General features: G+C 49.1%; 2 protein-coding genes across 62 annotated transcripts in view; one reads left to right on the top strand and one right to left on the bottom strand.

Annotated features, from left to right (window-relative positions):
- SEMA4D (semaphorin 4D) overlaps window positions 1-5,076 on the top strand; it is a 121,401-nt gene extending 116,325 nt beyond the window's left edge. For 8 of the 12 annotated variants that reach the window (XM_084994485.1, XM_084994497.1, XM_021073817.2 and 5 more), the window contains 2 exons: window positions 3,133-3,230; window positions 3,598-5,076. In XM_084994485.1, the coding sequence (XP_084850611.1) occupies window positions 3,133-3,230; window positions 3,598-3,624 (125 nt within the window). In that variant the 3' untranslated portion in view covers window positions 3,625-5,076. Of the gene's footprint in view, window positions 1-171; window positions 1,700-3,132; window positions 3,231-3,597 lie in introns of those variants that run through there. The other 4 variants (XR_014826371.1, XM_021073820.2, XM_084994488.1 and 1 more) reach the window with 4 other exon arrangements.
- Window positions 5,077-6,180: 1,104 nt separating this feature from the next.
- Window positions 6,181-25,220, bottom strand: part of SECISBP2 (SECIS binding protein 2) — a 43,963-nt gene continuing 24,923 nt past the window's right edge. For 40 of the 50 annotated variants that reach the window (XM_021074248.2, XM_021074249.2, XM_084994511.1 and 37 more), the window contains 7 exons: window positions 17,841-18,007; window positions 16,758-16,896; window positions 14,739-14,859; window positions 13,860-14,080; window positions 8,092-8,246; window positions 7,539-7,731; window positions 6,181-7,093 (listed from right to left, as the gene is read on the bottom strand). In XM_021074248.2, coding sequence (XP_020929907.2) covers window positions 6,990-7,093; window positions 7,539-7,731; window positions 8,092-8,246; window positions 13,860-14,080; window positions 14,739-14,859; window positions 16,758-16,896; window positions 17,841-18,007 — 1,100 coding nt within the window. In that variant the 3' untranslated portion in view covers window positions 6,181-6,989. Of the gene's footprint in view, window positions 7,094-7,538; window positions 7,732-8,091; window positions 12,310-13,859; window positions 14,081-14,738; window positions 14,860-16,757; window positions 16,897-17,840; window positions 18,008-25,220 lie in introns of those variants that run through there. The other 10 variants (XR_002338942.2, XR_014826372.1, XR_014826373.1 and 7 more) reach the window with 2 other exon arrangements.

Below are 25,220 nucleotides of genomic sequence, written 5' to 3'. Positions count from 1 at the left end.
GCACAAGCACACGCACACATACACCTCGGCTGCCAACACCTCCTCCTCCCAATGGAAGACTGTTATGCTATTAGGGTGGCTGAGCCGCACAGTCTGTCACCCTCGCCCTGCTACACTTTGGCTTCTCAGGAAGGTAACAGCTGTGCCGGTGCCTATTTGCTTGGTTCATAGTTATCAATTCCACACCAGACTCCGCAGTTAAGTCTCTGATCAAGACAAGACATCCTGGCATCCAGCTGTCGCCTCCCCTAGACCCTCTGTAACAGGAGCCACCTGCCTCCGTGGGATGGGTCCTTTCCACTGAGAACGGAGGTTCTGTTCCTGATGTTGGATCTCGTGACCCGGTTCCTTTTTGATTTCATTTTTTTGTGAAGTGTGTCTTCCGTGGAGTCAGCGTTTTGAGAGCCTGTGTCTTTGCTCCATCTTCACACCTGGAGCATCCAGCTGGGTGGACAATTCTGGCCTGAAAAGCAATCCTTAGTGAGTGAGGCTGGCTCTGTCTTCTGAGAGCTGACGGTGACCCCCCCGTGTGACCACTTCCTAAGTGCTGAGCCAATTTGTGGCATCTCGGTGCATGTGTGCCTGGCTGGGCCTGTTCCCTGCGGACTCTCGACCCTTCGACTCTCGGAGCCATCAAGACTGACGTTTCTCTCATTTCCTGCTCCTTCCTGGAACACTTTTACAGACGCTGGGCTACTTGGGCTGGTCCTCTGTCCATGCCTTTCCTCTCACCTCTACTTTATCCTGCACACCCGTTAGTGAGTTTTCATCCCACTCTCACGTTTTTATGGTTGTCAGGACTGCATTCTCTTTTCATCTTTTCCATTCTCTGAGGTTTTTGAGATTTTCTTCTCCCTCCTAGTTACCCTTTTGGGTGCTTTTGTCTTAGTGCTACTCAGAAGTCTCAGGACCCTTGATTGTCTGGTTACACTTAGGAGGCACAGAAATCCCTCCTAGGAGGCCCTTTCTACCCAAATGCAGAGCAGCTCAGACGTCCTTGGGGCCCCTGGGGTTAAGCTCTCCAGGTGACTGCCATGTGCACCAGTAGGAAGCTGGTCTGCCCAGCACTGTCGCGTGGAGGCTCCGGCTGCAGCCCACACTTGGAGCAGCAGGCCCTCCAGGGCTCAGGTATGGCTGTCAGTGGGGACTTAGGCCCCACCTAGGCTGGGGCCTCAACACGTAGTGTGTAAACACCCTGCATCCTGTCTGCCTTCAGTGCAGGTTCCGCCTGAGCCCCCTTGCCTTGCTCTCCGCGACCACCAGTCTCTCTTCCCGAGCAGCAGGAGGGCAGCTCCCTGGCTGCACAGGGCAGTCAGGGGGCCATGCGCTTGTGCTTCTGCCTGGCTTTTGAAGCAGACTGCACGTCAGCGCCCTCTTGCGGCGCCCAGGCCCCCAAGCGTTTGTGAGTTTGCTCCTCGCTCCCTGTGGCCAGGACTCTGCATTCTTGGGTCTGCTGAGGCGGCTTCCATTGGTCCCTCTGCTTCTCAACTTCCAGGTTGTTGCTGTTTCTTTTCCTATTCTCTGTCCATTTTCAAGAATTCATATGTAAATGTACATATTTTAAAAGGTCCTGTTAAGTGGAGGGATTTCAGAGAAAAGGAAATTATTCATTCCCACCCAGAACCTCCATTCATTTCTATACAATGCTCTTGTCTGTTGCTGTCAAAATGAATAAATCACCTAAGTGTGACTTAATAAATTCTGACCTCTCATCTAGAAGTCAAGTGTACAGTTCAGTCAGCAAATAGCTCGGGAGTAATAGAGAGGCAACAGAGAAGCAGCTTGAGCCATCACCGTTTGACTTCATCTAACCCAGCTGCCTTAAAAGGGAGGTGCTGTTCTCCCCAGCTCCCAGGCGATGGCTTTGTGACCCACCCAAGGTCACACATCACCAGCCAGCAAGGGCTTGACCTTGATGGCGGGCAGACTTATATATAATATATATAGTCGTTCTACACGAACAGACACGAACGCCAGGAGAGGGGCTAAAAGACGTGAGCACAGTTAAGACAGCTCAGTATTTTCTACTTACCCCACCCCTACATTTATTGAAAACATAGGTGGTGTTGGAGGAGGATGTGTTAGAAAAATGAAGAGTTCCCGTTGTGGCTTATCAGAAACGAATCTGACTAGCATCCATGAAGATGCAGGTTTATCCCTGGCCTCACCCAGTGGGTTAGGGAGCCAGCATTGCTGTGAGCTGTGGTGTAGGTCGAAGATGTGGCTCAGATCTGGCGTTGCTGTGGCTGTGGTGTAGGCCAGCGGCTACAGCTCTGATTCGACCCCTACCCTGGGAACCTCCACATGCTGTGGGTATTGCCCTAAAAAGACAAAAAAAAAAAAAAAAAAAGAGAGAGAGAGAGAGAGAGAGAGAGACATAATTCCCTTGGGATCTGGATTGCCTCATACCCACACATTGAGTCAGGAGTCCCTGCAAGGCCCCTTGGAGTTGAAGGCCGACAGAGGCCCACCCCCAGGGCTCTCTGGGCCTCCTGCTGTCCTCCTGGGGGCGCTGGCCGAGGGCTGTGCAGGTACCATGACTACCGGGCCTGCTCAGCTCTGCTCAGGGTGTGAGTTCTGCTTCCTGTATGAAGGCTCAGGTGCTTGAAACCCACCTCTGAAATCAGTGATGTGAGCTGTAGTTAGAAGCTAGGATGCAGTACAGTTTCTGTTTACAAAGAAAGGTATGGCTCTCAGGCCTTCGCCACCCTGACAGCCCTGCAAGTTCAGGTTCAGACAAGCACTGTGGGCCGTGCGCAGTGAGTAACATGTGCTGTCATGTGATGCCAGCCCTGGTTACCAAGCTGATTTCCCACTTGACTGGGGGTGGGGGAGGGCCGGGGCAGCAGCCCAGGATGTCTGTCTCATCCTTTAGGGCATGACAAGGGCCAGTGAGATGTGGGGGACAGGGCCAGTGTGACTTGGGGAGCATGTTCCGGGAAACGGCCAGTGGGGGATGCTGACCATGGGGCCCCCGCAGCAGGAAGGCAAGGCCTGAGACCACTTGGCTGCTGAGGACGGGCTCAGCCCGAGGAGCCTCACCTAGCTGGAGGCACAGCCTCGGGGAATGGTGGCCCTCAGGGCCACGACGGCCTGTCTCCTGAGACCTGGAGCCCCGCCTCTGTCTTGCAGAGGCCACCCACCAGGAGAAATGGAGCAGAGAGCTCGCTGCCTGGAGGAACGTGGTGGGGGAGCACGACCGCATGATGCAGAGCTGGAGAAAGGCATGGGTATGTGGCTGGGCCCAGAGAGGGCAGGAGTCTGGCAGGACGCTGGCCCCTCTTGGGGACCATCCTGCCAGTGGGTCCCATGTGCTTCCTCCTGGCCCACTGAGCGGTTCTGCTTTCTGAACCCACACCCCTTCCCCTGGGGCCAGTTCCTGGAGGAGTCAGCACAGGTGGGGGTCCTTACAGGAAACAGAAGCCAACCAGGGCCAGCTGGTTCTGGTGCGAGGCCTCCATGGCCATCCCGACCCCAGAACTTAGCACACGCAGGCATCCCTCCCATGGGACCCTGGACCCCAAGAGGGACACATGGGATGGGGACTCTAGGCCCTTCCATTCCGCCGGGAACTCAAAGACTACACTGTTCTTTCAGGAAAGCTGTACCCAGGACACCTTCTAGCCACCAGGAAGCGATGCTGACCATGCTGCCACCTGCCACGCAGCCTGGAGGCCCCAGGGTGGTGAGCTGTTCCTGCCAGCTGGATGTGCCGTCAGGGCTGCGCAGAGGACACGGAGACCCAAGTGGACCTGTGACAGCAGCCTAACTTCTCTTTACTTAGATGCTTAGATGGGACAGAAGGGCCTGATGGCAGAAGCGGAAAACCTTCAGACAGAAATGCTGGTTAAGACAGCAATGTGTGTGATGGGTCCTTTTCCAGAAACACTGCTGTTATGCTGTCCAGGTCACTCCAGATGACCTGGGTAATTTCATGTCACGCAAGCGGGCTGCCCCCACGAACAGGCCAGTGTTAGCTCGGCCTCCTGACTCCTGTGGATCTGGCCTGCTGCTTCTCACTGCCTTCACACTTGGCCCCTCTGCCCAGGGACGGGGGAGACAAGGCTCCAAATGGAAAGAATGTGCCTTAAACCTCGTGTGCTGAGGGCTAAACTCAGGCACGAACATGGATTTTTTTTTTTTTTTTTGAACATGAATTTTCAAAGTCTGTGTTATTCCTCACCAGTCTGAGCTCCAGGCTCATTTTCTGAAGCTCCAAGCTCGTACCTGTCCCCTGGTGGCTACAGCCTGGGCACCGAGCTCCGGTGAGGCGAACAGCCAGCGGGTCAGCTGTGCGCATCTCCTTGGCCGCCGTTGCTTTTCTGACAACTGTGCGAGTCTGAGACGACTGTGTACCCGTGCTTCGGGGTCTCTGGCTGTCAGTGCCGCCCCTGGAGACCCTGCTGTGTGTGTGAGACCGTGATGGCCGAGGCCTAGCGCTGCTGAGCCTGTCACCTCACAGTCACTCTGTGGAATGATGGTTTTCAGTGGAGTGTCAAGTCAGTCTACCGTAAAACCAAAACCTCTCAACACTAGTTCCTAGCAGATGGATGTCTCCTCAGCCTCACGATCACAGCCTGTCGCCAGACGCCCGTATCTGAAGCTGGGGAACTTTGTGCCAGAGCAGCATACGTTTCCAGCCAGTCACTTCAAGGATCCGTTGTGAACAAGGCCAGTGAGGATGGCCAGCTTTGAGGTTAGAGCCCCTGCGTGCCCACCCTCGCCTCCCAGCCAGCTGCCGGCCCATCTTGCCAACAGACGGCTCACAGACCACCACGCGCTGTGATGGGGTTTTTGGTAAAGTATCTATTGGCTCTCGCTGTGTTCCTGTGCGGGCACGGCTCCGGCCACCACAGCCGCGAGGGGACCGCACACGGACTTGGGCCCTGTCCTTGCTGCTCTAAGAGTCTCCCTCAAGTCTGGATACTGACCGTATCCGGTCACTCTCATGCTCAACAAAACAGACACTTCCAGTTATCCAACACCCACAGGCGGCGCTGCTGCACAGTGTGTGCGTGAGGATGCGTTCTGATTCTCTGAACTGTTGAAAAAATTAAAGAGTTCTATGTTTGCTTAGTCAAGTGTGTTTGTACTGCTTCCTGCGTCACCACTGGCCCAGTGTGGGTCACTGCCAGGAAAGAGACACCATACCAGCGCAACCAGCCCTTAGGTCACACAAGCAGCGAACCCTCTTAGTAGCTGAATGTGATGTTAGAGCCACCTACTACGCTGGGCTCACCTGAAGCCTCAGGGGCTCTGGATGGACAACATGCTTGTCTAGCAGAGGCTTTTAAAAGATTTTTTTTTTGGGGGGGTGTCTTTATAGGGCCGTACCCATGGCATATGGAGGTTCCCAGGCTAGGGGTATAATTGAAGCTGCAGCTGCCAGCCTACACCACAGCCACAGCAACGCCAGATCCAAGCCACGTCTTCGACCTACACCACAGCTCATGGCAACACCGGATCCTTAACCCACTGAGTGAGGCCAGAGTTTGGACCTGCAACCTCAGATTCCCAGTTGCATTCATTTCCACTGTGCCACAATGACAACTCCCTTTTAAAAGATTCTTTGATTGATCAGTTTTCTAACTGTAGGCTGCTCGTACAGCTGACAAGATATTTAATTTTCTCCCTATAAATTCATTTTGGTAATTTTTATTCTCATTCTCCTACTTTCAAATCTACTACAGTTGACTTGCTACCTGTTGACACAGGGAGGGAGAAACCCGTGGACAGGACTGAGGCTTGGCTAGCCAGCTCACCTGTCCCTCTAAACGTATGGAACTGGGAACCAGGATGGCACAGATGAGAAGACAGACCAGCAGAAACACACACACACACACACACACCACACACACACACCACACACACACACACACACACACACACACACGGCATGAGTGACCTCAACTTAGACTACTTTCAAAGCCTGCATGATCCTTGCTTGCTTGGCGAACACAAAGCGGTGAAACTTGGTTCCTGCCATTCCCCGCATCACAAGCCATGACCAGGCTGGACTGAGGTGGGTCCAACATCAGCAGCTGCTACTCCCAGACCCAGGAGGCCAGGGTGCAGCAAGCCTCTCCCTGCCTGGTCCCCTCAGTCCAAAGAAGAGCACCCAGAGGGCAGGGATCAGGATGCAGGAACCACTGACTAGACCGAGATGACCAGAGTCTCCAGTGAAATTAAATAATCACTCTTTATTCAAAATAAATAAGTCCTCTTACTCACAGGAAAATAGGAAAGTAAACGTCTATTCTCCTGGCCTCTAAGACCAAAACCACATTCAGAATATGTTCATTTACAAAAGAAAGAAAATATGTGTAGATTATCAAAACTGAAATTTAGGAACTTCAATATACACTGTTTCTTTGAAAAATAAAAGGAGTAATTCCTGTCAAAAGGTCATAGGTTAGAGAACTGATTTTCCTTCTGAGGCTCATGTTAGCAAACTTTCCAAGTATCCCCAAGTCTGTCAGCTGAAAAGCCACACCCCGAGAAAGGCTTCCCTCCATCCCTCCTGCTCTGACACTGGCTCCTGCAGCGCCAGTCAAAGGCCTCTGCAGGGCTGCGCTAGGTCACCGGGACGAGGAGGACATCAGGCTGGAACGCCGGGGCCTCCCAGGGGCTCCACCCTGGCCTGCCGCTGCCCTCCACAATCTAACTTGGCTCAGCTGTTCTGCAACGGCAAGACAACTCCTGAGCAGCGTACTCGGGGTACGTCTCCCAGCATTTTCCAGACTCATATTGTGCGCAGAGAGCTAAGGCTGCATCCCAAGGCCTTTTGAAAAGGTTCCTGCCAGCATACTGAGTGCCCGTCCGTGGGCCTTGCAGCTTTTGGATGCTACAAACACTGCTGGTTAATTTCCCAATTAAATAGTCATACAAAACACACACTGGGTCAACGAGGAACTGAGAAGAAAAAGGCCCCAGAGTCTTTCAAACCTCCCCCTTCTTACCCCCAGTACACACAGAGGAAAGAACTCTCCTTATAAATTCAAGTTCATCATCTGAGAGGTTGACACCTCCAGCGATTCCTCCAGCTCCTGGGCACATCGACTGTATGCTTCCAGATGGTTTCTCCAGATTTCAACTGCAAACAAGACAGCACACAGCTGAGGGACACGCAGGGACAGCCGGGAGACTCTCAGAAAAGCATGCAGCTCACAGCCTGCCTGGCAGACCTCTAGATGGGGCCCGGCCGGGTCTCAACCGCGAGCCCCCGACTTCAACCCCTCGTGAGCAGCATCGAACACCTATGCAAGCACCAGCTTGACGACCACCCACCGGAGTACAGCTGTCCTCCGGGCCACTCTCTGTTCTGGGGCCACCTGACCCAACGTCTGTCTAAGACACCCACTGACCAGCCCTCCCAAGCCTGGGACCACCTCTTAGGAAAGGGCCGGGATTGGACAGGACCTCCTGCAGCCAGTCCTGTTACAGCAGTCATGCCACCCTCCTGGGCACCCTGACTCTGTGATCAGAGTTGAGGAGACCCAGAGGATGCTCAGCCCCGGCTCCACGCCCCTGGCACTCACTGTAGTGTGGCTCCTCTTTCCCGGCAGGGCCCGGGGGGCCGTCCTCCTCAGGGCCGCTGGGGCCCTGTGCAGGCGGGCTGGCAGCACCCTGGGCCCCAGGCTCTGCCGCCAGCTCCTGGCGAGCCTTCTCCAGCATGGTCCTGTACGCCTGTCGGGCCGCCATCGTCAGCTCCACCATCTTGTGGAACTGGTCCTTGGGCAGAAACGAGAGCAGAGGTGATGTCCCCTGACCACAGAGGACCTGGGTCCCCTGCAAACTGGTGATGGCACCCTCCACAGGGAAGCATGGTGACGCCACCTGGGTGTCCACGGTGCGGCCCGAGGGGAGCCCACGTGCTGACCCCAGGTCTGCCCAGAGCTCCCCTGTGGCAGCAGTGAGCTTACAGCTACACTTGGAACCAACCACACATCCATGCTATCAAGGAAATGAGGCCCCCAAGGCTGTTGCCCTCGAGGCTCGAGGCTGCTCTGCTGGGGAAGGGTGGACAAGCACTGTGTCTCCTGACTGTCCCGGGAGCAGTGCCAGGAAGGCTAGCGCCCCCTCCCATCTCACCTGGGCCCCATCATAGCTGAAGATCCCCACCACGCTGACAGGAACGGCCTTGTTCAGACTGCGCCCCAGCGCTTTGCGGTTGAGGGCGAACACGAAGGGGATGTTCTGCTCACAGGCGTAGTCAATGATGGTGTGCAGGGTGTCGTCCAGCCCACCTGGTCAAAGGACGACGAAAATGACAAGAAACTGCATCACGTGCACATGCTGGCGACACTGGCTGCCAAGGGCTTCTGACAGACAGCGACACGCCCACTACTTCCTCACTCAAGCCAGTGTCACCAGGACAGAGCTGGTCACTGCAGGGCAAGCACACTGTCACTCCTGGCCACATGGAAGAAATCAACTCTCCCAAAGAGACACTTCCAAAGTAATAAAACGTAATAATACATGTGCACGGAGAGTCAACAGCTGGCACCGTGCAGGGCGGGAAATGCAGTCTTAGGGAGCAGTTGCTGAACACTACGTGCCAGGCCTCAGTCTCAGTGCCTCACATGGACTGGCTTCCGTATGCTCACAAAACCCTGAGCAAGGAAGGCTGCACCCCACGTAGAGATGGAAACCTGGAGCCCAGAGGTCACTCGGGGCCTACCTCACGTCTCCGGCCCCTCCAGGCGAAGCGCCAGCCAGGCAGGAGCAGTGGCACCATGAACAGAGAGAGGGTGAAAGAGCTCTGTGTGTGAGTAACACGCCTGCCATGCCAGGAACCCAGCAACAGTGACGAGTTACTACCAACAAGAGAATCACACCCAGGCATCTGTGCACAAGTAACACAGAAACCACTAGTCTGCACACGTGCGAACAGCAGCCAGCTAGGATGTGAACAGAAGAAACGCCTCTACAACCAAGGACTTCGACAGGTGGGGATAAATGTACCAAGAATCATGAGGTTTATACAGCGACTTCAACAGGCCAGCAAGACACGATAGGAGATCTAAACAAAATGCACCTGTGCTCTTGGATGGAATGACCCAGGATGATCACATGTCAATTCTTTTTTTTTGCTTTTTAAGGCCGCACCCAAGACATATGGAGATTCCCAAGCTAGCGGTCCAATCGGAGCTGCAGCTACCAGCCTATGCCACAGCCACAGCCACAGAATCCAAGCCAAATCTGTGACCTACACCACAGCTCACAGCAACACTGGATCCTTAACCCAGTGAGTGAGACCAGGGATCCCACCCACAACCTCATGGATCCTAGTCAGATTCATTTCTGTTGTGCCATGACGGGAACTCCCACATGTCAATCCTATGTTAGCCTGAAACCTTTTATACTGTAACTTACTCTAGGTGGAATCTTCTTAAAAAATAAAAAATACACAGAGTGAAAATAGCCTCCTGAAAAAGGAAAACGTCAGGTTAGCATCGCCAGGTATTAAAGCTTGCTATGAAACCACAAGAATGCAGTACAAGGACGGAACGTGAGCACGTTGGCAAGGGCACTATGAAGCACCAGAGAAGATAGAGAAGGACGAAGGGTCAGCCTTTGTAAAGAACCACTTCATGCAGGCTATGGCATCTGGAAGGGACAGACAACGAGATCCTGCTGAATAGCACTAGGAACTATGGCTAATCACTTGTGATGAATCTACAGGTATGTGTGACAGGGTCACCTTGCTGTACAGTAGAAAACTGACAGAACACTGCAAACCAGCTATAATGGAAAAAATAAAGACATATATAAGAACCACCTTAGACTGAAATACTTTCCACCTAAACAAAAAAATACACTTAAAGTCTCTGCACAGCCAAAAAATGGTTTAAGGAAAACTGGCAAATAATAAAGCAAAAAAAAATTCACAACTCTTACCCAAAAGGGCTCTTATTTTTTAAAAAGGTACACATAATGAGATTATCATACTAAGTAAAATAAGCCAGACAAGGACAAATATCACAATATATGTGGACAAATATATGAAACACAGACACAGGGAGTTCCCGTTATGGCTCAGCGGCTTAATACCCCGAACAGCATCCATGAGGATGGAGGTTTGATCCCTGGGCTTGCTCAGTGGGTTAAGGATCTGGCGTTGCTGTGGCTGTGGTGTAGGCCGGCAGCTGTAGCTCCGATTCGACTCCTAGCCTGGGAACTTCCATATGCTGTAGGTGCAGTCCTAAAAAAAACAAAAATAAAATAAAATAAAATACACACACATAAATGAATGTATTTCCAAAACAAAAACAGACTCACACACATAGAAAACAAACTTATGGTTACCAAAGGGGAAGCAGGGTGGCAGGAGGCATGAATTGGGAGTCTCAGATTAGCAGATACTCACTACTATATATAAAACACATAATCAATAAGGGCTGACTGGATACCCCAAGGAACTACACTCAATATTTTGTTATAACCTTTAAAGGAAAAGATTCCGAAAAAGAGTAGATATTTATAACTGAATCATTAGGCTATATGCCTGAAACTTACAGGATATTACAAACCAACTATACTTCAATTAAAATTTTTTTCAATAAAATTAAATAATGAAAGTAACACCTAAGCAAAAAAAAAAAAGGTACAGGTGGAAAGACGCTCAACAACCCCCCTCACAAGAAAATGCTAACACAACCTCCCCCAGAGGGTGAGAAGGCCAGGAACAACAGCAGGTACAGCTGTGGGGGCACCGTGTCCCTGGGAGGCAGAGTGACATATGCATTTTTTGCCTCTGGGTGGCAAGAATCTGGGGACTTACTCCCCCAAGGAAAGCAACAAGCACTGAGTCCTGCCCCCCTGCGCATGGTGAGCTGTTTGAACGGAGCATCTGGAGGGAGGTCACAGCGCAGCACTGCCCCTGCTGCTCTGCAAACTGACCACCTCCCATAGGGAACACACAACACCTGAACGGGAAGGAACATTTCCCAGTATCTCCTGTCACCTGGTACCTAATTACATGCGATCGCCTAACCTTCTTTCAAAAGAGGAACTTCTCACATGCACATCCTACTGCTCTGAGGGAACTGGGCACTCTTTCTACAGCTGGTTTGATGGGGGATTAACAGTCACGCCCCACATCCCTTAAATCTGCCCACTCCCTGCCCCAGATCTACCTGAAGAGTATGAAAGGTGATGAGGAAGCAACCTCTGGGGATAGAAACTTTCCTGGGCAGGTGGGGAAAAGGGGCAACAGTGCCAGAGGTGGGGCGATGGCTGTGTTCCTTCCAGCGAGATATTTTCAACTTATTATGAGACACTGACCAGGTCTCTTAAACATCAGCCCTGGGGCCTTTCACTCAAGGCTCTCTCCCTACTCGTGTCTATCCCAACCCCAGAGTTGACCACAAGAGCTGTGTGCAGAAAGAGCTATATAACATGACCAGCCCGACGGTCCTTAAAAAGGCCAGCTTGAGCAGCTGACCCCAGGCTGGTGCCTGAGCTCAGGTTCTAGGAAGGCCCCTGCCACCCAATCTGCTAAGAATTGCTCTTGTGCCGAAAGGTGGATGGGAACAATGAAGACTGAGCCGGACACCAGCTTTCCTTTTGCAAGTCTGGAGTTTGGGGACAAGCCAGACAAAGGGTGCCCATGTAACCAGTGCCCCCCAAAACCCTGGGTGCTCATCTCTAAGGAGCTAACACGACACTTCACACTGTTGTTACATCTCGTTTCAGGGGAATTCCGCGTGTCCTGTCTGACATGCCTGGGAGAGGACGCTGGAAGCATGTACTGCTTTCCTGACACAGTAGCCAAATCTAGACGGTTCTGCTCAGTCCAGCTCCCAGCTGACGGTTCTAGTGAGAGCAGAAAGCATCTCCAAGTGCCAACTACTCAAAGCTCTGCAAGACAAGTGAAAACAATCAAGTGCTCAATCAGACAAACAATTTCCGTTTGAGTTCAGAATTATCAGTCAAAATGCCATTCTAAGCAAATACAGTATTTGAACATAATCCCAGGCTATCATACTAAATTTTACCTTAAAATGACTGCATCCATTACTGGCTATCTTTTCCAAGGAAGAAACATTCCTAAGATACAATTTTCTTATAGCCTCAATGCAAGGGGGAAAAAAAAAGGTAGGGACAAACAATAAAACATTTTTTAAACGCGTAGCAAATCTTCCAGCTGCCCATCAATACACTCCTAGCACAGTCAAAGTGGGGTTGGGCCTTACAAGAAGATCGGGGTGGACCGCCAACTGAATACACACATTCCTGTTGTTTGGTTTGTCTTCTAAAGATGAAAATCCACAGAAGAATGAGAGACGAGCAAAAATGTTTTGGAAGCTGAAATGCAAACAGAGAGCTGACTCAGGTGACCCAAGCCAACAAGAGGGAATCACCTAGAAGCAGCCCTCCAGGCCCTAGAATTCTCTCCCCAGAGCCTGGCAACTCACTGGCCTCATGGGCGCCTGCAGAAACAAGGTGAGGTTCAGATGAGGTGACAGCAAGGTGGGATCTAGGCTGACCCTCTGGTGCTAGGGCTCTGGAGGGGCAGGGCTGCAATTCTGGGGGACACTGGGCCCCACACTTCTTACTGTGGGTGTAAGGACAAGGTCACAGGGTAGATGTCAAGGCCCTTGACCTTTCCCCTCAGATTCTCAGCAGAAGAAAGTTCTTTCCCAGGAAATGTGGAGTCAGAGACACCCCCTAGGGTGCTTTCCAACAGAGCAGCAGCCCAGCCAGCATCCTACAGCAGAGGTTCTAGCCTGGGGTCCTTGGAGCAGCAGCATCACCCAAGAACTTACTGGAAATGCAAATTTGGGGGGGCACCAGTCTTACTCAGGAAGAAATTCTGGAATCTGTGTCTTCACCAGATTCCTAGGCCTCAATGCAGCTCAAAGCCTTTAAATTGAAATGCCAGCCCCCAGACTTGTGGTCAAGTTCAGCAGCTATTCAAGACAAGCTGACAAGCTAACCCCAGACAACTGCAGGAACCTCCACCATGAGACCAAAACGGCAAACCACCTAGAAAGGGAGGCTGTGCAGAGAGAGAGGAAGAAGCTTCATGTCACTACTATTCTCAGAGAGGAAACACCCACGAAGCGACAGCAGCCGCAACAAACAGAAACTTCAGAGAACAATAAAAATCACTCCCAGAAATTAAATATAGCAGAAATGAAACACTTCACAGGAAGTATAAAAGACATAGTTGAAGGATCCTCACAGAAAACAGAACCAAAAGAAGATGGTGAAAGGAAGAAAAGGAAGAGTTAATGGGAGGAGGGCAGTGTTGGAAGCCCAGCATTTGAGCAACACGGTTCCAGGATGAACTGAGAGACTGACTAGAAGGCGATTCAGAGCACAAACCCGCAGCATGACCCAGGACTGAGGGCAGTGCGTGCAAACTGTCCCACCTCCTGGAACCGTGGGTATAGGGAAGTTCTCGTAGGCCTCCAGAAGAGGGTGAACAAAGGGGCAGAGGTCGCAAGACTGGATTTCAAGCGCTGTCTCCTAGATGTGCCAACACACACCCTTTCCCTCTTAAGCCACCAGGGGACGCCCACACCCCGAGACAAGGGAAACCCACCCCACAGGAGATGGGGGAGGCTGTCCCCACGATGACAGCTGCACAGGAGGCAGAGCCTGGAATGGTTCCAGAAGAGGTGCTGCTGAACACCCGTACACCTGCTGCCTTCAGAGGGGTTGTGAGCAGCTAGCCAAGAGCTGGAGGGGTGACTCATGTCAGGTCCAGTGCCTGCCATGGGACTGTGGAGCAGATACCATCAGCGCACAACCCAGCGGGCAGGTCCCCTGAGGCCACAGGCCATGTGTGTGGCAACCAGAGGGTGTGCACTGCCGGGGCCCACAGGCTGGGGATGACACAGTGCCCTCACCTTTCGACTGTATCTTCTCACAGTTGGGAGAGATGATGATGCATTTCAACTTTCTGAGCTTCAGATGTTTAAGGACTTCCCTCAGCCCCAACACAAGTCGGCGTTTGGTCTTAGCCTTGACGGGATCTTTCTGGTACATACGGTCTTGGAAACGAACCAGCTCTTTCAGCAGGTCTGTGACACAAGCGTCAACTTCTTTACTGAGCATCTGGCTGCAGTAACTGAAAGAAACATCAGACAGTCAGCTTTCCACTGGCTGTGACACTCTAGGGCGCCGCTCCCAGCACACCTCAGGTAAGATGCGGCATCCGACCCCTCACAAGAAATCACACTTTGACTAGTGACTCTAGTCAAAGAGATGGAATTCTTGACTGACAGATATGAATGGAGGCATCCTTCCCAGCCCCCAACTACAAGGGACAAGGACCTCCAGCTGCTCGCTGGCCCTGTATGCCAGGGAGGCCTCCCACCCTCTGAGCACCCCCCCACCAAGGGAACAACCACCTGGAGGGTCCACCCTGAAAGAAAGGGAGGGAACGAGGCGAAGCACCCTAAGAAACTGTGCAGAGAAATTGAACCACAAGAGGGAACCCAGATGCCAGGGGCTGTCACCTCACTACCCATTCCCCCAACCCTTGGATTTAAGGGCACCTCTGGCATCACGGCACCAAGACAGAGACCTGGCAGGAGTGGACTAGGCAGTCCTGGCATGTGTCAGGACCAGGCCCTGGCAGCCTTCCACCGGGAGGGTGCACACACTGGGCCAGCCTCACAGCTTTTCTGCGTGGAGCCCATCAGGCAGAGAACTCAACACCTACAGGCAGAGCAAGCATGGCGCCCCAGTCCCCCAGGGCGGACACAGCTCCCAGGCCCACTCACTCCCTGAATCGCCGGCTGTGGATCTTGGGGCAGGCCTCCGCCTCCTTCTGGAGCTCAGCTCCCAGCCGCTCTTCTGACTTGTTCTCCACAGAAGCACAGGACACAGACTCTTCCGTCTCCCCTGGAGTTTCAGAGGAAGAAGTCACAGCCTGCCACCTGTGGGGCTCGAGGCAGGGAATGCTCGACAGCGCCTCTGTGGGCAGTCACCAGAGCAGCCAGACTCAGCGACACACCCGCCATATCCAGACAGGGCCACTGAGCTCACAGCGGGCTGACAGCCAGGTCTGTGGGAAACAAGACTCTCTGCACCGCCTGGAGGTGCCGCCCCACCCCTGATCTACTTACATACTTATTTTTATTGTGGCAAATATTCACAAAATTTACCATTTAAAAATTGTGGTTCAATAGCCAAATCTCTTTTTTTTTTTTTTTTTTTTTGTCTTTTGTCTTTTTGTTGTTGTTGTTGCTATTTCTTGGGCCGCTCCCGCGGCATATGGAGGTTCCCAGGCCAGGGGTCGAATCGGAGCTGTAGCCACCGGCCTACGCCAGAGCCACAGCAACGCAGGATCCGAGCTGCGTCTGCAACCTACACCACAGCTCACAGCAACGCCGGATGGTTAACCCACTGAGCAAGGGCAGGGACCGAACCCGCAACCTCATGGTTCCTAGTCGGATTCGTTAACCACTGCGCCACGACGGGAACTCCCAAATCTCTTTTTTAATTTTGAAATTTAAACTGAAGTTCCTATCAGTAAGTTTTTTTTTGTTTTTTGGCTGCACCCACAGCATGAGGAAGTTCCCAGGCCAGGGATCAAACCTGTGCCACAGATGTAACCAGAGCTGCAGCAGTGACAGCGCCGGATCCTTAACCTACTGAGCCATGAGGGACCATCCATATGAGTAAGTTTTAAAAGCAATTTTTAGTTCTGAATTTTTGGCACTTAAATGCTTGAAACCATTCCTTTATCAAATAACCCTTAAAAAAGAGCTGAACATCTCAACTGGGAGAGCCACAACAGGTGTGTCCAAACACATCAGATAGGATTCAGTAATAGCTCCCCAACACCTAAATGGATACTTCTAGACCTCCAAGATATAAGTGCAATAAGGTCACTAGGAGTTCACCAGCCAGGAAAGACAATGTCCCATGACTGGCCTGTCCCCTACCCATGGGAGTTGCTCATAAAACCCCTGTAAGCCTGTGTGGCAGGAGCCACTGGGGCTGGATGGGAATAGACCCAAGCCCAAGATCCAGCCGGAGGAAACACCAGCAGGAGGGGTGCACCCATCCCCCTTCCACACCCCACATTGCCACAGCACCCATGCTTCTAATGATCCGAAAGTGGAAACTCTTAGAACACCCACATGCCACCTGGCACATTCATATACCTAGATGCTATGCAGCAATGACAATCAGGAACTACCTCTACAGGCCACAGACATACTCCTGGCCAGAGGAGCACATGTTGCAAGATTCTACTGGATCAAAGCCCAAAGGCTTATGGGTGGGCTGCAGACAGGGTAAGGCCTTGGGCCAGGACCACAGGGACTGTGGGGCTGTTCTGCTTCTGATCTAGGTGAAAACTTCTCAGCTATATGGTTATGATGTACATACTGTTCTGAATGTCTAATTCAATAAAGAGCTTACTTAACCCGTAATTTTTTTTAATGACACCAGGTGGTGCACACTTGTAGGCAAGCAGCTTTGCAGTTAATGGTGTTAATTCTCAGGCCACTTCGGACTCTGAGGACCAGTCACTGCACACAGATCAATTTCAGGGTCTCAGCCCTCTGTCCCTCACACATCCCAGAGCAGAGGCACTGGGGCCCCACCAGCCCATGGGAATGTCCTCTCACAGTCGAGATGGACATCTGAAAATTTCTGTGTCCTGGAGGCCCAGTGCCCGTTTGCTCTTACCACACAGGGGCCAGGGCTAGGCAAAGCCCGGAGAGCTGCCTGTGCACACGGCTGCCCCTGCTCAAGATTCTTTAAGAAGCAAACCAACAGAACTTTGGTACCTGAGGGGTCAAGCTGCTCGAGGGCCTGGTCGTCTCCACCCCTCTCTCCATCTTGCAAATCATCACCGGCAAAAGCTGGGCTCACAGCATTCTCTTGAAGACGCTGCTGCTTTCTCTCCTGCCGTTCTTTCAAAATTATCTTTAAGATTAAATAAATGATTAAAATACCTAAACACGTGTACCTAAGAACAAGCACTTCTGCCAAATGAGCCACCCGAGTTCAGCTTGCTGGCAATGCGCCTGTTTGTGCCCTTGTTCCCTAATCCTCCCTCAGGCCTGGGGGCAGCAGGTCCCCGCCTGCACAGCACAGCGCATGTGAGACCCAGGCTCTGATGCAACTGTGCAGCTCAGCTGTTATCTGGCCCCGGGTGAGACACGCCTTCCTCCCCCTGAGACTCACCACACCCCCACTGGCTGCTCTGAGAATTAATCAAAGAACATGTGCCAGGAAGTGTCCAATATTTACCAAATGTGAACATCAGTCAGATCGTCTCAGGTAAGATGACGGTAGGAAATGTGAATGTGAACATACCGCCCCTATTTCTGGTCTTCTGTCCATGTCACTCCAAAGTAAATAAATAAATCAGGCCTCCCCTCCAGCAGCCAAGGCGCCCTGCTTCACGCACTCCAGCACATCACGTAGGGAGATCGAGGCATCATTTTTCAGAGAACCGTGCACACATCTTGATACAGCACGTTCAAATAAGAGTAAACATGAGAATCTAAAAACCTGGAGTTGTCGTTGTGGCTCAGGGGGTTAAGAACCCAACTAGTATCCAAAAGGTTGTGGGTTCAAGCCCTGGCCTTGCTCAGTGGGTTAAGGATCCAGTGTCACCGTAAGCTGCAGCATGGGTTGCAGACGCTGCTCGAGATGATCTGGCGACGCTGTGGCTGTGGCATGGGCCTGGAGCTACAGCTCCAATTAAACCCCCAGCCTGGAAACCTTCCATATGCTGCAGGCACAGCCCCCAAAAGAAAAAAAAAAAAAAAAATCTAAAAACCTAAGAGTTGACAGGAGTAACACAGATACAGGAGAAGCTGTAGATTTTCTGAACCCAATTTCAAACAAAAACCACTACACACCTTCTTCAGTGAGGTTGGCTTCTTGGCCTTGGGGACCTCCCTCTGCTTTCCCTTCTTCATCAGGGGGGCGCTGGAGTCTAAGGGGTTGTGCGGGGTCTTCACCTGGCCAAAGCGGTGTCCCTTCTTCCCTGACACGGAGTCTTTGGAGAGGACGGGTACAGCCCCGACTGCAACACAGGAGGGACACGTGGCTCAGGCCGCTGCTACCACCTGCCTGGCCCCAGCAGTCAGGCTTGCTGCAGATCTGTCTCAGGGGCTCCTATGCCGCGTCCCCATCCCCACAACCTTACACATCCTCATCAAACTGTCCCGTAAAGGTTCTTCTAATTGGTAATAGTTCTCAATGAAATTTAGTACCTTGTGATAAAGATCAAAAAAATACCAATTAATTTGGGAAGAAACATTTTCCTATCCCTGGTAATCAAATCTCCCATCTTTCTCAGTAGTCTGATGAGATGTGGATCTCATTCTTTAAGAATTTTTCCAGGAATCCCTGTTGCGGCACACCAGAAATGAATTTGACTGGTATCCATGAGGATGTGGGTTCAATCCCTGGCCTTGCTCAATGGGTCAGGGAATCGTGTTGCCGTGAGCTGTGGTGTAAGTCGCAGGTGCAGCCCAGATCCTGAGTTACTGTGGCTGTGGTGTAGGTCTGCGGCTGTAGCTTCAATTCGACCCTCAGCCAGGGAACATCTATATGCCGTGGGTGCAGCCCTAAAAAGCAAAAAGCAAAAAGCAAAAAAAAAAAAAAAAAAAAAGAATTTCTCCAACCGTACAATTGTTTTCTTAGGTCAGTCTTCCAAGGCAATAGAAAAAAAAAAAAAGAAAGAAACCAATGGGACCTAATCAAACTTAAAGCTTTTGCACAGCAAAGGAAACCAAAAAAATAAAATAAAATAAAAGAGAGAGACAGGAGTTCCCGTCATGGCTCAGTGGTTAACGAACCCAGCTAGTATCCATAAGGATGAGGGTTCAATCCCTGACCTTGCTCAGTAGGTTAAGATCTGGCATTGTCATGGGTTGTGCTATAGGTCAAAGGTGCAGCTCGGATCCCAAGTTGCTGTGGCTGTGACGTAGGCTGGCAGCTATAGTTCCAATTCAATTGGTAGCCTGGGAACTTCCATATGCTGAGAGTGCGGCCCTACAAAGACAAAAAAAAAAAAAAAAAAAAAAAGACTACCTATGAAATTGGAGAAAATAGCTGCAAACAATGTAACCAACAAGGGCTTAATCTCCAAAATATACAGCTAACTCATACAAGTCAACAGCAAAAAAAAAAAAAAAAAAAAACAAAAAAAAACAAACAACCCAACTGAAAAATGGACAAAAGACCTGAACAGACATATCTCCAAAAACATACAGATGGCCAGCAGCCACATGAAAAATGCTCAACAGCAGATTATTAGAGAAATGCAAATCAAAACTACTGAGGTACCACCTCACACCAGTCGGAATGGCCATCATCAGTAAGTCTACAAATAACAAATGCTGGAGAGGGTGTGAAGAAAAGGGGACCCTCCTTCACCACTGGTGGAAAGGTAAACTGGTACAACCACTACAGAAAACAGTATGAAGGTTCCTCAGAAAACTAAACACAAATTACCATATGACCCAGCAATCCCCCTCCTGGGCATATATCCGGACAAAACTTTTATTCAAAAAGATACATGCACCCCTATGTTCACTGCAGCACTATTCACAATAACCAAGACATGGAAATAACCTGAATATCCATCAAAAGGTGAATGGATTAAGAAGATGTGGTACATATACACCATGGAATACTACTCAGCCATAAAAAAACCACAAAATAGTGCCATCTGCAGCAACACAGATGGAACTAGAGACTCTCATACTAAGTGAAGTAAGTCAGAAAGAGAAAGACAAATAGCATATGATATCACTTATATATGGAATCTAATACATGGCACAAGAAAGCCTATCTTCAGAAAAGAAACAAACTCATGGGCTTGGGGAACAGACTTGTGGTTGCCAAGGGGGAGGGAGAGGGAGTGGGACAGACTTGGACTTTGGGGTTAGCATATATGATCTTTTGCATTTGGAGTGGATGAGCAATGAGATCCTGCTGTACAGCACAGCAAACTATATCGTCACTTGCGATGGAACATGATGGAAGATAATAAGAGAAAAAAAATGCATATACATGTATACCTGGGTCACTTTGCTGTTCAGCAAAAATTGATAGAACAGTGTAAATCAACCATAATAAAAAAAATTTAACTAATAAAGCCTATTCAATCATACTGTTTCCCTGTCACCCCCCAGCCCAAAAAATAACTTTTCCAGGTAGCTTGTGCTTAAGATACCTCTTTTCAGTAGTCTCTCACTACTGTTTTCAGCTGATACTGCCTTTGCAGAAGTCAGCCACTGGTTTCTCTATGCATAGCTTCTACCTCACTATCTTATAAGGCCCTTAAAAGAGACTAGTTACAGTTCAAGTTGATTCTCTTGAATTTTACAGACATAAACATACTTTCCTAAATTCCCACATGTACATGCCCTACCCAGAGTAAATACATGATCACAATCACGACTCAATATGCTTCCACTGCCTACTGCGATTCTGCTCTACTTCCCACCTTATTCCTGTTTCAAGATTTCTCTGGAAAGGCCAATAACTGCAGGCCTTTACCAAAGAGATGATGAGCTGAGTAAAGCAACTTAAAGGAAAGACTATCTAAGGGGGCAGTGATCTCAGGCTTTCATAAGAATTACACATGTGGAGCTCAGTGGTAACAAGCTGGGTTGGTCCGTGAGGACCCAGGTTTGATCCCTGGCCTCGAGCAGTGGGTTAAGGATCCAGCACTGCCATGAGCTGTGGTGTAAGTCGTAGACACAGCTCAGATCCTGCGTTGCTGTGGCTGTGGTATAGGCCAGCAGCTACAGCTCTGATTGGACCCCCTAACCTGGGAACTTCCATATGCTGCAGGTGCGACCCTAAAAAGAAAAACAAAGAAAAGAAATGTAAATATAGACTGGATACAAGATGCTACCAAGAAATAATCATTACCATTATTAGATAGGAGGATGACAGAGTGGTTCCATTAAAAATAAAGTCACTATCAGAGATACAATGTCTTTTTTTTTTTTTTTTTGTCTTTTTGCCTTTTCTAGAGCCGCTTTTGCGTTATATGGAGATTCCCAGGCTAGGGGTTGAATTGGAGCTGTAGCCACCAGCCTATACCGGAGGCCACAGCAACTCGGGATCCAAGGCTCGTCTGCAACCTACACCACAGCTCACGGCAACACTGGATCCTTAACCCACTGATCAAGGGCAGGGATCGAACCCGCAACCTCATGGTTCCTAGTCAGATTTGTTAACCACTGAGCCATGACAGGAACTCCCCTATGATGTCTTTTTTAAAATAAACGTTTCTTTTTTTTTCCTTGCATCACAGCAGTGACAACACTGGGTCCTTAACCACTAGGCCACCAGGGAACTCCCTGGTTGAAGTATTTACAGGTTAAATGACATGATGTTTTAAAACACTTGAAGAACAAATACTACAAGTTGCTTTTAAATACTTCTGGAAAAAAAGAGATACATATGCAACAAAATTGGCAAAATCCTGATAATATGGAGCTGGGTAACCCAATGGGCACATGGTAGCAGTGTGCATTCTCATTTATGTTTTAAATTTTCTACCATAAAAAGTGAAAAACAAAGACAAAACAAAAACTCCCATCATGTTCTTGCTAAAAACCACCTACTCCCTGATCTTATAAAAAGTGGTTCTAGCACACCACCTCTGAGGTGGTCCTGGAACCTGCATTTCAGCTCACTCCCAGGCAGTGCCACTGCTGGTGGTCCTGGGAATAGTGTGTGAAAAAGAAACATTGCGTTCAGGGGCACACTGTCAACTAGTGCCTCAACCACTGTACTTTGGCTAAATTAACTGCATCCAGACACTTTTAAGTTTATACTCTGGGCTTTTAATAAAAGTCACCGTAAAACTTGTTAAAACTTAACTCTACTATGAGAAGGCTATTTAGGAAACTGCTAACCACATCATTTGGTGGCCCCTATAAAATGATCCATAGGAGAAACAGCATTTTTCAGCTTCCAAGAAATCCTACCTCCACCCCCAGCAAAGTGGCTAAAATTAAGACCACATCAAATGTTGATGAAGATGTTGAACCACAAGAACTTCCATGCACTATTGGTGAGTGTAATATAGGACACAGTTTGGAAAACAGTCTGGCAAGTTTACAAACTAAATACATACCTACCATGTGGCCCAGTAATTCCACTTTCCCCAGAGAATTAAAAACTGATACTTATTTAGTTGTACATGAATATTCATAAAGGTATTATCCACAACAGCCAAAAGGTGGAAACGACCTAAGTGTCCATCACTAGATAAACAAACTGTGGTCAACAAATTATGATTTCGCCGTAAAAACTAGTCGAACACTGACACACGACCATGGATAACGATCAAAGACCTTATGCTAAGTGAAAGCAGGCCGACACAAAAGGTCACAAATTATGATTCCATTTACATAAGATGTCAGAGAACAGGCAAATTCAGAAGTTCCCTGGTGGCCTAGCAATCAAGGATCCAGCATTGTCACTACTGTGACAGGAACTCCGGTATGCTCTGGGGCACAGGCAAAAAAAAAGGAGTTCCCACCGTGACATAGCGAAAATGAATCCAACTAAGAACCATGAGGTTGCGGGTTGGATCCCTGGCCTCACTCAGTGGGTTAAGGATCTGGCGTTTTCGTGAGCTGTGGTGCAGTTCACAGATGTGGCTTGGAGCTGTGCTGTAGGCTGGAAACTGTAGCTCCAATTAGACCCCTAGACTGGGAACCTCCATATGCTGAGGGTGCAGCCCTAAAAAGACAAAAAAAAAGATTCATTTCCGCTGTCCCGTCGTGGCACAGCGGAAATGAATCTGACTAGGAGACATGAGGTTGCAGGTTTGATCCCTGGCCTCGCTCAGTGGGTTAAGGATACAGCGTTGCCGTGAGCTGTGGTATAGGTCACAGATGTGGCTTGGATCTGGTGTTACTGTGGCTGTAGTGTAGGCTGGCAATTGTAGCTCCGATTAGACCCCTAGCCTGGGAACCTCCATATGCCTCAGGTGCGGCCCTTAAAAAAAGGGACAAGAGACAAAAAAAAGAAAAAAAAGGCAATTCCATAGGTAGTTGCCAGGGGCTAGGGAAAGGGTGAAAATGGGGAGCTTAATAGGTAGGAGTTTCCTTTTGAGGTGACAAAAATGTTAGGAACTAGACGTGATGGTTACACAACACTGGAGATGTATTAAATACCACTAAATTTGACAGTGTATTTGCAAAATCATTAACTTTGTTAATGAATTTCACCTTAATACGGAACAAAAAGGAACTACTAACATACAACATGAGTAAATCACAAAAATACTGTGTTAAGTGAAAGAGGCCTTACACAAAGGAGCATGTACTAAGATTCCACTAAATGAAATTCTAGAATAAGAATAACTACTTGAGGTAGAAAAAAATCAGAACTATGGTCTCCTTTGGGAAGCAACAGAGACTGACTAGGGTGAGAAAGGGCTGAGGAAAATTTCAAGGGTGCTAATGAGGTTCTACATAGCCAGGAGTTTGGGTTACACAGTTACATATTTGCCAAAATTCTTCAAATGGTGCACTTCAAATCTGTGCATGTCATCAAATGCATGTTTGACCTCCAAAGGAAAAGAAGAACCCTAAATAAATACTGAACTCTAGTTAGTGAGATGCATGCTACAATACAACACTTGGGGGTAAAATATACTGATGTCTGCAACTTACTTTAAAAAAAACAAACCCCAAACCAAAAAACAAAACATATTGATGGACAGATAGATCAGGGTCATCAAGCGTCCTTAAAGGGCCAGAGAATGAATATTTTAGGCTAATGAGATAGGCATAATTGCAATCCTCAACTGCCATTATAGCTCAAAAGCAGCCACGATAATACTTGAATGTTAGCAGTGTTATAATTAAACTTCACAAGTGGCCGAAAGGCCATAGTTTGATGACTGAAAAAAAAAAAAATTTAGGGAGCAATCTACATGGGGAGTATAAGGGTATTAACTGAATGATTTCATTCAGCTTATCCCCTCCCCTGCAAAGGACTTTTTTTTTTTTTTTTTTTTTTTTTTTGGTCTTTTTTGCCATTTCTTGGGCCGCTCCCGCAGTATATGGAGGTTCCCAGGCTAGGGGTCGAATCAGAGCTGTAGTCACCAGCCTATGCCAGAGCCACAGCAACTTGGGGATCCAAGCTGCATCTATGACCTACACCACAGTTCAAGGCAATGCCGGATCCTTAATCCATTGAGCAAGGCCAGGGATTGAACCCACAACCTCATGGTCTCTAGTCAGATTCGTTAACCACTGAGCCATGACGGGAACTCCAGGACTTTTTTAATTTTAAATTTAAAAATATATTAAATATAAATTTTTAAAAATTATGTTGATCCTTTCTGGGATTAATGCCATAATAAAATCACTACGAGTTGGAGATGCAGACTGAGGTATTTATAGGTAAAATGACATGATGCCCACAAATTGCTTTAAAACACTTCAGAGAATCAAGCTTGGTCATCATTTCCTTGGATACCTATTTTTATTTTTAAAATAAACTGCCACAGAAGAAGGACACATATTTAAAAGAGTATGGTGGCAAAAGTGCATTATTTTCCTGTGACATACTGCCAAATTTCACCGTGTTTCACAGGCGAGAGCAACCGCATCAGTATGGAGCCAACACTGCCATCAGTTGTGTCTCCAAGGTCAGGCATGCAATTCTCTTCTATCAGAGGTGGCTTTGTCATCTGTACAGGGCACTTACGCATCATAAGATCATATCAAATGCAAAACCCAGACTTTAATAAGATCTAGTTATTAAAATCATCATAAATTAAAAAAAAATTTTTTTTAAATTTTTGTGGTAAAATACACATAACATAAAATCTACCATTTTACCTATCTTTAACTGCACAATTCAGTGGCGTGAATTACATTCACAGTGTTGTGCAACCATTACCACTACCCATTTCCAAAACTTTTTCACACCTCAAAATGAAAATCTGTCCCCATTAAACAGTAACGCCCCATTCTCCACCCCCCTCAACCCCTGGTAACCTCTAATCTACGTTCCTTCCTTCCCCTTGTTTTTTTCTTTTTTTTGCTTTCAAAGGCTGCACCTTCTGCATATGGAAGTTCCCAGGCTAGGACTGGAATTGGAGCTACAGCTGCCGGCCTACACCACAGCCACAGCAACACAGGATCCGAGCTGCATCTATGACCTACACCACAGCTCACAGCAATGCCAGATCCTTAACCCACTGAGTGAGGCCAGGTATCAAACCGACATTCGCATGGATCCTAGTT

Source organism: Sus scrofa, chromosome 14 (genome assembly GCF_054392235.1).
Source record: "Sus scrofa isolate SSC_HxYL_T2T_F1_AM1 chromosome 14, Sscrofa_HxYL_maternal_Yorkshire_Landrace_v2.0, whole genome shotgun sequence".
In the NCBI taxonomy this organism is placed as follows: Eukaryota; Metazoa; Chordata; class Mammalia; order Artiodactyla; family Suidae; genus Sus; species Sus scrofa.
This window is presented reverse-complemented; position numbering and strand designations above follow the sequence as displayed.